Source organism: Lagenorhynchus albirostris, chromosome 3 (assembly GCF_949774975.1).
Source record: "Lagenorhynchus albirostris chromosome 3, mLagAlb1.1, whole genome shotgun sequence".
Taxonomy (NCBI): domain Eukaryota; kingdom Metazoa; phylum Chordata; class Mammalia; order Artiodactyla; family Delphinidae; genus Lagenorhynchus; species Lagenorhynchus albirostris.
Window position 1 is genome coordinate 171,109,202 of NC_083097.1, and position 12,784 is coordinate 171,121,985.

At 57.6% G+C, this 12,784-nt stretch overlaps 1 protein-coding gene across 5 annotated transcripts in view; it reads left to right on the top strand.

The window, feature by feature from the left end:
* Window positions 1-12,101, top strand: part of SHC2 (SHC adaptor protein 2) — a 30,000-nt gene extending 17,899 nt beyond the window's left edge. For 4 of the 5 annotated variants that reach the window (XM_060145904.1, XM_060145906.1, XM_060145908.1 and 1 more), the window contains exons 8-13: window positions 1,144-1,300; window positions 1,949-2,006; window positions 4,897-5,040; window positions 6,858-7,168; window positions 10,068-10,201; window positions 11,391-12,101. In XM_060145904.1, coding sequence (XP_060001887.1) covers window positions 1,144-1,300; window positions 1,949-2,006; window positions 4,897-5,040; window positions 6,858-7,168; window positions 10,068-10,196 — 799 coding nt within the window. In that variant the 3' untranslated portion in view covers window positions 10,197-10,201; window positions 11,391-12,101. Of the gene's footprint in view, window positions 1-1,143; window positions 1,301-1,948; window positions 2,007-4,896; window positions 5,041-5,875; window positions 6,804-6,857; window positions 7,169-10,067; window positions 10,202-11,390 lie in introns of those variants that run through there. The other variant, XM_060145905.1, reaches the window with a different exon arrangement.
* Window positions 12,102-12,784: the final 683 nt, after the last annotated feature.

Here is a 12,784-nt window from a genome sequence, read left to right on the forward strand (position 1 = left end):
CCGGGCTTGGATCCTTGTCCCCTCCCTGCTCTGCGCCCCTCGTGGCCCACGGCTCGACCACCAGGACCCCATTTCCGCATCTGTAAAGCTGGGATAACAACATCCCCACTCCCGGCTGAGGCGAGGGCTCAGGGAACTGGTTGGCGGGGGGTGGCCGTCATACTGTCGTCATTAGTCTGCACGGGGGTGGCCGGCGCTTCTGCAAAGGGCCGGACTGCACGCCCTGCTGTCTCAGCCGTTGTGGCGGAAGGCAGCCAAGGAGGATGTGTGAGCAGTCGGCGGTGGGCTGTGTACCAGCAGAACTGTATTTATGGACGCCCCAAACTCTGAATTCCGTCTGACTTTCACATGTCATCAGATGGTGTTCTTCGGATGTTTTCTTAGCCATTTAACAGTTCTGCGGCGTAAAAGTGTAGAAACCGTCCTCGGCTCCTGGGCCGGCAGAGACAGGCAGTGGCCTGCGGTCGGCTATTTAAATATCTGGACAGACAGGAATTGGCTAGAATAAGTAGTGAAAAAATGAATTTGTTGGAAGTCCGATATGCACCGATGAGGGGCCGGCGTGTGCAGCTGGACACGCCCCTGTGGCCCTCGCACGGGCTTGCACGCCCCTCGCACACGCACGCTGGGGCGGCCCCAGCCCCTCTCCTCCCCGGGCTGCAGGGCCCTCCTCTGGGGCCCCCACTGCGACCTGCTGTCCCTCCCTGACTCAGCAGCGGTCAGCGGCTTCCCGTCTTTTGCTCTTAGGAACCACGCTTGCCTGGATGAGTCTCCATGGCATAAACTTCAAAGGCGCCATCCGGGGCCAGAGGGCGAGGGCGTTTTCAATGCTGAGGGGTGTCGCCACCCTAAGTCGTGGCTTCCGGGCTCTGGTGCAAGCCTGGCGTGGGCAAAGGGAGTGGAGACCAGCTTTTCTGAGGCCCTGCTTGGCTCGGCCAAAGCGCTGAGGCTCGTGCAGGATCCCCTTTGATGGGCAGAAAGGGGCACCCAGACCCTCCATCAGCAACGGTTCCTGGTGCCACCGCTCAGCTGATGGGGGGCGGTCAGGGTCCCTGGGCCTGGGGTCCTCGGCACCCTGTTGGGAGCCAGCCCCTTCCCCGTCCCGTGCTGGGGCCTGTGCTCCCGCTGGCTCTGTGTCCGCAGGCTGAACGGGCCGGAGGATTCGGCCTGGGGGGACGAGGACGAGACAGAACACAGCTACTACAACCGCACTCCCGGGAAGGAACCGCCCCTGGGCGGGCTGGTGGACTCCAGGCTCACCCCCGCGCAGCAGCCCTGTGCCCTCGGGGCCCTTGGCCAGGTCAGCCTCTGGGACCTCGTGGGGAGGGTGTCCCAGGGGGGCCTGACGCCCAGCCCCTCCTTCTGCTCCTGTCCTCTGGGATCCTAGAGGAGGGTCTCTTGTGCCGCCCCCACCTCCTTCCTCCCTCCCCAAGCTGCCCAGATCTGCTCGGCCCTATTCTTGACACTTCAGACGGGATTCCCATCGCAGACATTGAGGAAATGGGTACAGCAGTGATTGAACCAGGGCTTCCAAGGAGGATAATGAGAACGTACCCCAGGGAGACTGACCAGCCCTGGTCAGGAGGATGTCCCTGAGGGCAGGGTTTGGGCTGGGCCCTGACGGGTCAATAGGCGTCGCCCAGGAGAGCAGTGCAGGGAAGGGCATCAAGGTGCAAGAGACAGCATGTGCCGGGGCAGGCGTTCCAAGTGGGGACGGCCCGTGAGGCTGCAGCAGAGGTGTGTGGTGGGCGCACAGGCAGACGGAGGCCAGGGAGCGGGGGATGGGTTCAGAGCCGAGCTTCAAATCTGGCTTATAGGAGGGTTGGTGTGGGAGACTGGGGTGCTGTGCTGGGAAGAGGGGGTGCTACAGGCCAATCAGGAGGGTTGCCGTGGGAGATTGGGATCTGGGCTTGCACACTGCCGGAGGACCCCTTGCTCTCTTTTTCAGGGAGCATCTCCTGCTCGAAGAGACGCCCGAGGCCCGCAGTGGGACGTGGGCCCCTCAGGTACGGTCGGCTGCTCTCTGGGCTGTGGGGGGGGCCCAGCCCTCCCCCTGGGTCCCCGCCGCCCCTCACACTGCTTCCACTCTTTGGGTCACTCCACTTTCACCGGCGAGATTGTATTCCCTCCCCACGCTCTTAGAGATTTGACAGCGTCTGCTTTTTTTTTTTTTCTGTGCAGACCAGTTTCCTTGTATTTTGGGCATAGGTACTGCATCTCGTGGTTCAAAGCACCAGAGTATAAAAAGGCATCCGGTGAAAAGTCAGTCTCCCTGCCCCATTTGTTTTATCCACCTCCCTAATCAGGTAACCGCTGTTAGTAGTTTCCATGTTTTTTCCAGAATTTTGCATGCACGTTCAAGCCAACTCAGACGTACGTGGCTTTCCCCAGTTTTTAGACGGCGGCGTGCCATCTACCCCTCCACCTTGCTTTCCCCTCGTAACAACCCAGCTTGGAATCCTCCCCACGTCGGGGCACGGCAGTCGCCCCCCTTCTTTTTCACCACGGCATACTCCCTGCCACGTGAAGGGCCGTCCTCGCTCAGACATTTGGGCACTTTTCGCAGGTATTCGCCACAACAGCGTCCACCACTCAGCTCTGTTCAAGGGCCTCCGTAGAATCCGTACCCGGGACAGTGGCCGCTGTTCCATGTGATACAGGTCACACAGCTGCCCTTTCGATTTACATTCCCACCAGGTATCATGAGCTTTTAACACAATGGTAGAGTTTTCAGCCATTTAAATGTTAACGTTATACAACATTTACAGTGACAGAGAAGGCTAAAATCCCCTTTGCCCCAGCTCCGAGGTCGTGACCTCACCCCCCTGGCACTTTTGTGTCTCCTTTCAGCCTTTATTACCAACAGGCCCCCAAAGAAGTCAGGACCCCGAGACAGGCTGCGGACACCTTCGGTCTCTCTGGGGCTCTGGCTGTGTCCGTGTGCTTCTGAACGGCTGCGTGCTAGTCCCCTGTCCTTGGAGTTGCTTATTGACGTGGCCCCCTCTCGATGGGTGGCAGACCCCTTGGGCCCCCCCGTGTGTCCCTCCCACGGATGCTGAGCTGTGGATGGAGTGCACACGTCAGCCATGGTAGGAAAGCTGCCGAGTGGCTCCCCCATGTGGCCGGGAAGTGTGTTTTCCCACCAGCCCTGCTGCGGCTGCCTGTTCCCTCACAGCCGTGCTGACATGTGTTGGGCTTTTTTTTTAGATCTTCCCAAACAATCTGGGCATTTCACTGCCGAGCATCAGAACCCTACTGGCTCCCGGAGCTTGTGGTTAAAGAACACGTGTGGCATTGGGTGCCCAGCAGGTGTCCAGCCGTCATCTGGCCCTGGTCAGCTATTTCTCTGGGACATGGGCTGCTCAGGCCTGACTCCCAGGGCTCACTAGCATTTCCTACCCCTGAGCCTTTGCACATGATGTTATCACTTCTTATCATGCCTTTCCCAAGTCTCTGGCCAAGAACTCCTACCAATATGTCAATGCCCCAGCTCCAATGCCCAGAAATTTTCTCTCTTTGGACTCCTGCAACCCAGGTTTCTTCCTTCTCACTTCACCTTGATTATAAGAGGCCGGGAGAATCTGTGCCTCCTCTGTGAAGCCTGGGAAGCCTGGGCTGAGGCCCCTCGGCCCCCATCAACCACCCAGGGCGGTTTCATCTTCACCCCTACTTGTGAGGAAGCTACTCCCATTCTCTCCATTTTGCAGAGGAGGAGACTGAGGCACTGAGAGGTGACCTTACTTGCTCATGCCCACAGAGGGTGGAGCCGATGTATGAGCCCAGGTGTCTGCGAGGGTTAAGGATGTAATTGGCATAAAGCAGAGATCGTGGCTGCGGGCCCTTGGGCTGCATTCGGCCACGGTGTATTCAAAGGCCATTATTTCCCTGCCAACGATTAAAAATGGAGACGTTTAGAAATGGATTGACACTTCTGGGGAAAAAAAATACACACGTGTCCTTTGAACGTAGGAAAAGATGCTGAACCTTGCTCAGAATAAGAGAAATGGAAATTAAGTTCCCCCAGGATGCCATTCTCACCTACCGCGTCAGCGAAAATCCAACAGTCTGATAATACACGGTGGTGAGGCCTTGGGAACAGGGCAGAGGCAAACTGGTGAGGATCCAGCAGATCTGGACCGAGGTGCTGAGGGACCCGGGGAGAAACTCCACCGAGGATACCTTTTCATGGTGTTGTGGCTTTTGAACCATGTGAATGCTTTATACATTCAAAAACAAAACTGAGGAAAGAAAAGAAAGGAAAGCCTAAAATAGAACGGAAGCAAACAAATGACCTGACCATGTATCATGTTGATAACATAATTACAGGGAGAGCAGAATTTTATTGTTATTATTTTTTGCGGTATGCGGGCCTCTCACTGTTGCGGCCTCTCCCGTTGCGGAGCACAGGCTCCGGACGCGCAGGCTCAGCGGCCATGGCTCACGGGCCCAGCCGCTCCGCGGCACGTGGGATCTTCCCGGACCGGGGCACGAACCCGTGTCCCCTGCATCGGCAGGCGGACTCTCAACCACTGCGCCACCAGGGAAGCCCTGTTATTATGTTTTAAACGTGGAGATTTAACATAAACATTGGGGTTCCTGCCTTCCCTTGAAACTGGGAAGCTCTGGTCCCCTGGCCGCTTTCCTGCCTGGCAGACGGGCGTAGGTGTGTGTGTGGGGGGGCTGGGGGCGCGGCTCCCCGTGACCTCCGCGTCTGCACAGCACCCCCCCCCCCTGCCGGGCTGGGCTTTTATGCGGTTTTTCACTCCTAACCCTGCTGTGCAAAAGGGCGGGGCTTCCCTCCTGGAGGGAGACAGGTGTGGGCGGGGCTGCCCTCCAGGGCCCTTGTCCTTGGGGTCCCCCGGCTGACCCCACCCCACTCCGGCTCCCCAACCCCAGCCCCGCCCGGGGATGGCTACGTGCAGGCAGACCCGCGGGGCCCGCGAGACTACGAGGACCACTTGTACGTCAACACGCAAGGTCTGGACGGCCCGGAGACCCTGCAGCCTGAGGACAGCCCCAAGAAGGACCTGTTCGACATGAGTAAGTGGGGGCGAGCCAGCCTGCTGGAGGAGGCCGGGCCCGAGCAGCCCGTGGCCTGATGGGAGATGCCCTGCGTCCTCCCCTTGGGACTTCTCCCCAGGTTATAGGGTTGGGGTGGGGAAGTGTGCATCCTATGGTACTTCCTCCTCGGTGGGACCCTCCAGTCTCTTGAGGGTAACCCAGCTCCCTCTCTATGGGGGAAGAGTGTGATGGGGGGCGTTCAGGCGTCTCTTCTCTGTGGGACGCCTCAGTCTGCAGGAGGCCTAGCTCCCCATCTCTGGGTCTTCCCAGTCTGATGAGGGAGTTTAAGCTCCCTCTTCATGTGACTCCATGGTCTGAGGGAGGAGGCCCAAGCCCCTTAAAATGGAAATCCCAGCCTAATGGGGAGCCCCCAGTCTGAGGAGGTAGGCCTAATCCACACCTTGATAAAGTGACTAGCTGATGGTGGAGGCCAGTCCTTCTTCCCTCTGGGATGCCCCAGCCTGAGGGAGGGCTCAGCCTGATGGAGGAGGTTTGGGTCCAAAATACACTCCTTTCCCACAACATCAATATTATTTATTTATTTGTTTGTTTATTTATTTTTTTCTGAGTTGCTGCACGCGGGCTTTCTCTAGTTGCGGTGAGCGGGGGCTACTCTTCGTTGGGTGCGCAGGCTTTTCATTGCGGTGGCTTCTCTTGTTGCGCAGCATGGGCTCTAGGCGCGTGGGCTTCAGTAGTTGTGGCTTGCGGGCTCTAGAGCGCAGGCTCAGTAGTTGTGGCGCACGGGCTTAGTTGCTCCGTGGCATGTGGGATCTTCCCGGACCAGGGCTCAAACCCGTGTTCCCTGCCTTGGCAGGCGGATTCTTAACCACTGCGCCACCAGAGAAGCCCTGGAAATGTCTTCCTTCACAGTTTGCAAAGCCTCCTTCCCTCCACCGACAACTCGATTTCTTGTCATTACAGTAGTGACATGACACCCGCACCTGCTGTGGCCCTGCTGGCCCCCACAGCAATTTCAGATGGGAGAGGAGGTGCTCCGGGTGTGAACTCCTTCTGAGGCAGGCTGTCCCCTCGGGTGACCAGCCAGATGGTCCAGCAACCCCAGTGGAGAAAGTGATGCTTGTTGCCAGGCGCCCATTAGAAATCCTGGGGTTGCCTCTGATTTGCCCTCCTTGGGTCATGTGCTCATCCCCCAGCCAATCACTAGGCCAGGGGTGCGAGATGAATATGCTGATTGGCCAGGACTGGTCACATGTCCTGGGAGCGGGAGGCTGGGTCAGCTTCCCCTAGGTCACTGGAGGAGTCAGGGAGGAGTGATCCGGAGGGACCAGAAGTGGAAGGAGGGTGGAGGCAGAGCACAGACACGCCAGGGCAGGGGTCAGGGCTGCGACTGCACTCCAGGGTGTTTGAGCTATGCGGCCACATCTCAGAGAGGGTGACGGGCTTGCACAGTGTCACAATGGTGCCTGCTGGGAGCCTTAGGAAACTTAGGAAGACCATCCGGAGCTTTTCCATTAAGAGTTTGGAAAAGAAAGGGATGCCCGCTGCCTACCACCGAGGTGGAGCATGTAGTGGAGGCCCTGGCCAGTGCGGTCAGACGAGCTGCTGAAACAAGAGGCATAAACACTGGGAAGGAAGCCAGTGTAACAGGACAAGAAAAAGAAGTAGGTGTGCACCTTGGAAAGAAAGACATGCTCGTTCTTTGCACATGCTTAGAAAATCCAAGAGAATATATTGCGTTACTAATAGAACCAATGAAAGGTGAAGGAGCAGGTCCCCCCAGCCCAGGCCCCTCCCCCCCCCCCCCCCCCCGCCTCCCGCACGGTCTTCGCCCACAGGACCCTTCGAGGATGCCCTGAGGCTGCACGAGTGCTCCGTGGCCGCGGGTCCGGCGGCAGCCCCCCTTCCCGTGGAGGACCAGTGGCCCAGCCCGCCGACCCGCCGGGCCCCCATCGCCCCCACGGAAGAGCAGCTGCGGCAGGAGCCCTGGTACCACGGCCAGATGAGCCGTCGGGCGGCGGAGAAACTGCTTCGAGTGGACGGGGACTTCCTTGTGCGGGACAGCGTCACCAACCCGGGGCAGTATGTCCTCACCGGCATGCACGCAGGGCAGCCCAAGCACCTGCTGCTCGTGGACCCCGAAGGCGTGGTAAGGTGGGCGTGGGGGCGGGGCAGGGGTGGGGAGGGGGCCGGAGGCTGCCTGGGGTGGGGTTGGGGTGGAGGGCCTGGGGCAGGTGTGGAGCCGGGCTGGGCAGGGAAGGCACCTGGCCTCTCCCCTCAGCCCAAGGCCCAGGGCGCCCGCCTTTTAAAGGTTTAATGAAGTATGTTTCAGATTACAGAGCCCTTTGCTCTGTTTCCCTTTACCAGGTATTTTAGAATTACAAAGTATTTTGCAGTTTTAGAAGACTTTTAGGTTTTACGAAGGACTTCCCATCCCAGTCTATAAAGCATTTAGAGGGGTTACAAAACCTTTTCCAATCTCAAGGCCTTTTAGGACTTACAAAGTACCATATTCCCTCATTTGCGAGATGCACTTTTTTCCCCCACATTCTATCATTGCTAACGCATCTTGCAAACAGTGATGTCTTTGAGCGATAAATTTGGTCGTTTCCATTTCTAACGTATCTGCGGGTTCACAAAGCACGTCTCCATTTACAAGCAGTTTCAGGGCCTGCAAGTTACGGACTTGCTTCAACCCTCTGGTACACACTTTCCTCTCATTCTGACATCTCTAAAGTCTTGATTTTTTTTTAAACCATCAACTGCATCACTTTTTTTTTTTTGCGGTACGTGGGCCTCTCACTGTTGTGGCCTCTCCCATTGCGGAGCACGGGCTCCATACGTGCAGGCTCAGCGGCCATGGCTCACGGGCCCAGCCGCTCCGCGGCATGTGGGATCTTCCCGGACCGGGGCACGAACCCGTGTCCCCTGCATCGGCAGGCGGACTCTCAACTGCTGCGCCCCCAGGGAAGCCCAACTGCATCACTTTTATCATGACTGAACTTGGAGGTTTTCTCCTCTCCTTGTGGTACATAAATTGTGACGCATCTTGCGGCTGCCTTGAGTCAGTGAGGTCTGGCATATTCTATAGCTCCTAAGGCATCTTCGGGTTTACAAGGCATTTTCCGATCTACAAGGCGTGCTAGGGTTTTGAAGGGTTTTCCGTTGTCCGAGGGCCTTGGGCTTTGTGCTGTTTCCCTGGTGAGGAGCGTGGGGTGTTAAGGGCCTTCTCGGAGTTCAGCAAGTGCTTTACCACCTTCAGCTGAATCCTCGGCGCCGCCCCGGGGGGCCGCGTGCGCTCCGTGCCCTACACAGGGCACACGGGGGTGGCGACTGTGTGGCCTGGCCCAGGTGGGGCCACGGCTCCAGGCCCCTGTTCTGGCAGTTCCCCGAGCCACCTCCTCACTCGTGTCTGATCGCAGTGTTCACAGCTGTGACCTCAGCCTGGCGTGCTGTCAGCCCTCCCCCAGGCCTAATTCCCTCTCGGGTAAACAGATCTCCAGGAGGAGAGACGCTATAGAAGCTTCAGAACCTCCTTACGTACTTGGTTAACATGCAGGTTCCCAGGTCCTGTCCCCAGTGCCTGGGAAATAGGTGGTTTGCCGTGGGCCCAGGCATGTGCATTGCCAGCCCGCTCCCCTGGTGATTTGTGCCCAGCGAGTCTGGCATCGCCCATGAATGTCTGGCAGCTGGCGGCCAGCGGGTGTGTGTTGCGTCCAGGTCTATACGTAGGATGCTAAGATTTTCTCATTCTGAGATGCAGGTGGCTTTTAGATTTGGTGGTTCTGATTTTCAGATCCATGTCTACAAGATTCCTGGCATGTATTCATTTCCTAGTACTGCCCTCCCAAATGATCACCGACCGGGCAGCTTAAAACCACAGAGATGTATTCTCTCCCAGCTCTGGAGGCCAGATGTCTGACACCAAGGCGTTGGCCGGGCTGGTTCCTTCTGAGGCTCTGAGGGAGGATTGGGTTCAGGCCTCCCCCTCAGCATCTCATGGTTGCCGGAAATTCTTGTTCTCTGGCTTGTGGACACATCACCCCAGTCACCGCCTCTGTCTTCTCGTGGCCCCTCCCTGTGTCTCTGTGTCCAAGCTTTTTCTCTTCTTATAAGGACGCCGGTCACTGGATTTGTGGCCACCTGAGTAATCCAAGATGAACTCATCCTTTTTTACTCTTTTTTAAAATTAATTTTTTAATTGAGGTATAGTTGATGTACAATGCTGTATTAATTTCTGCTATGCAGCCAAGTGACTCAGTTATACATACGTATATACATTCTTTCCTATATTCTTTTCCATTATGGTTTTCCCAGAATATTGAATATAGTTCCCTGTGCTCTACAGTAGGGTCTTGTTATCCATTCTATGTATAATAGCTTGCATCTGCTAATCCCAAACTCCCAATCCATCCTTCCCCCACCCCGCTCCCCCTTGGCAACCACAAACCTGTTCTCTATGTCTATGAGTCTGTTTTTGTTTTGTAAATAAGTTCATTTGCATCATATTTTAGATTCCACACAGAAGTGCTATCATACAATATTTGTCTTTCTCTTTCTGAGTTACTCCACTTAGTGTGATAATCTCTAGGTCCGTTCACGTTGCCGCAAATGGCGTTATTTCGTTCTATTTTATGGCCGAGTAGCATTCCGTTGTGCCTGTGGACCACATCCTCCTTATCCATCAAGGTGAACTCCTGTTAATCACATCTGCAAAGAGGGCTTTTCCAAACAAGAGCCCATTCACAGGTTTCAGGGGTTAAGATGTAGACATATACTTGGGGGGGGGGGGCGCCGTTCAACCCGCTACAGGAAGCGTAGCCCCAGAGTGCTGGTGCTTTTGGAGCCTGTGTCCACATGTAGCTCTGGAATTCTGAGGCTGATTCTGTGGTTGAAGTCTCTGACCCAGCGGTTCTCAGCCTTGAGCGCGAGCTATCGGAGGGCTCGTGAAGACGCAGCTCCCCGTCAGCAGGTCTGGGGCTGGCCCGAGAGTCTGCCTCTCCGACGAGCTCCTGGTGGTGGTGATGCTGAGGCCTCTGGCCCCACAGGTGCGGACGAAGGACGTGCTCTTCGAGAGCATCAGCCACCTGATCGACTACCACCTGCAGAACGGGCAGCCCATCGTGGCCGCCGAGAGCGAGCTGCACCTGCGTGGTGTCGTCAGGCGGGAACCCTGAGCCAGGTGCGTCCGGCCCCGTGGGCTCCCAGCCCCCATTTGCCAGATTTTTCTCATCTTAAACACTAAGGTGCACACGCCACATAATTCACCCACAACTCGGTGGCTTTCTGAGTTGTGCCACCTTCCCCCATCTAATTCCAGAACATTCCGTCACCCCCAAAGGAAACCCGTCCCCATCAGCAGTCACGCTCGGAGTTGTTTAGGGTAACTCTGTGTTTAACTGGGGGTAAAGAGCCCGCAGAGGAGGTGGGTCTGGCGGGGCTGGAGTGTGAGGCGAGGTGGGTGGGTGAGAAGGTCCACCTGCGCCTGTCACTTCTGGGACCTCGGGAAGTCTTGAGTGGGTGAGGGACAGGCAGGTCTTGGTGATTCCAGGGCCTCTCTGGTTGGGGGGGGGTGCTGGTGTGAGGTGGGGGCCTGGCTAGGCAGGGGAGGATGCGGCCGAGCTGGGGCGCAGAGGGGTCTGGGTGGCAGCCACAGTCTTTGGGGAGCAGACAGAGGCAGGACCCGGGGATGCAGGGAAGCTGGGAGCCGGGGGCTCAGCTCGCAGAGGGAAGGGGTTGGTGGAATTTCCCCAAAGGCTGAGAGGCGCTTGTGGGCCAGGTTGGGCTGCTCTCCGGTCCCCATGACAACAGTCTCTTTCTGCCTCCTTCCCCACTCAGCGCTGGCCTGCTCCCTGCCCCCAGCCAGGCCTCGGCCACCACCGCAGGCAGAGACAGGATTCCCAATCTGGGGCAGGGCTCCAGGGATGGGGGTGGCCTGTGGAACACCTGAAACGATCTGCGGCACCGTGGGGCCGTGTGTGTGCACGTGCCGGGGTCTGACCTGCTTCCCTTCTACTCCCTGAGTTGTTTGTGACCCGAGAAGCAACACCGATGGCAGTAATCATAGGTGCTAACGCAGCAGCTGTTGCGTCCAGGCCCTGAGCTCATCCCTTCTCCACATCTTCACTGACTCCCAGGCACCGCTGACAAAGGCACTGTTAATCGCGTTCTCAGCAGCACAGAGAGGTTAAGGGACTGCCCTAGGTCACACAGCAAGACCACGGAGGAGCTGGGACTCGAACCCTGGCCCTCAGCCTGAGGCTTGACGCTGGCTCACTTTGCTGCCTTGTAACTGAGGTCTCTGACACCTGAAGCCGGGTCTCCGGTTGCTATCTCTGCTGAGCCTTGACCTCTCCTTCTTTCTCCCCCAGGTTGTGGCTCTCAGCCTGTGGCTCCTTGTCCCCGCTCCCCCCGGATGGCCCTGTGGTGGCCTTAGGGGCCCTCAGCCTTTCTCTGGACCCTGGTCGGGCCGGAATCGCCGCTGTCTCTCCTTCCTCCGCGTGGGTCTCTGGAATCTTCCTTCTCCAGCTGGCCCTGGGCTGGGCTGGGTCAAGCCCGCCTGGAGACGGAGCCCACGACCCCTTTCTCCCACCGAGCCCTCTGCCTGCCGCCAGCCTTCACCTGGAGTGAGGGCACACATACCAAAGACAGAGCCTTTTCTCGCCTTTAAAGAAAGTATATCAGAAAGCAGCCCTCTATCTCGGAGCCCTGGCCCAGGTTCCTGATGGGGCAAGGAGGCACCGTTTCCTTTCCCGGCTGGACGTCAGCTCACCTCCCTGGAACCAGCAGGTCCCCAGTTCCCTGGCATGGAGACGGGTTCCTGTCCTGGCCGGGCTCAGATTTTCCACCTGAAAAATTAGTGCACAGTTGTCTTTTGGGGGGAGAATCGAGGTGCTTTGGGCCCTCAGGCCAGGGCAAATGCTGATGTGGAAGTGGGGGGCAGCCTTGGGATGATGGGGGGTATCCGGGCAACCCCAAGACAACTGACCCGGGTGGGGCTGGTTGTGAGGCCCCCGCCCTCCCAGCTGTCAACCTGCACTGGACACTTGGACTCTGTTTGTAATTAAACCTGGGAATGACCACGGGGCACGTGAGCCGTCCTGCGCCTTACAAGGCCCTCTCGGGGTGGGGGGTCTGGGTTCAGTCTCCTGGGGGGGAAGCCAAGGCAGCACCGGATTTGGCCTCCCCGGGGCCGGAGGAAGAGGGAGCCAGGCCCTGGCTGTGCCCCTGTTTGGCGGGGGGTGGCGAATCCCCTGACATTTCCCAGAACCTCAATCTTATCCTGAGACAAAGCACACTCCAGCTCCTCTGTCAAACATACCCCCAGCTTCTCTTTGGAAACACTCTATCTCCCAAATGCCAGAAACTTCTTCTGTCCTTCGAGATACCCCCAGATATCTGGCAAAAAGCTCTTTGTTTTCTTCTCCAAATAGCTCCTAACTTGTCCTGAAAGATGGCCTGACTTCTCGGTCTCCCAACGGCTCTCGTCCTCATTTTCCTGAGAAGACCCCAGTGCTCTCTCAGGCCCCTTTATCGACCTCGAAGCCCCTGCTTCTCCCGTGTGCCCAGCCCCCTGCTCTAGCACCCGACTCTCTTCTCCTGACCTTCCTTCACATGATTTCTACTTCCCAGGGAGACCCCCATCTCTCCCCAGGACCCTCCTTCAACTCCTCCCACAAACATGGAGGCATCCCTCCCAAGGAGGCACCCCAAGCCTCACCACATCCCTGCCAGGCTGGGCCACACTCCTACCCAGGGTCTGGCT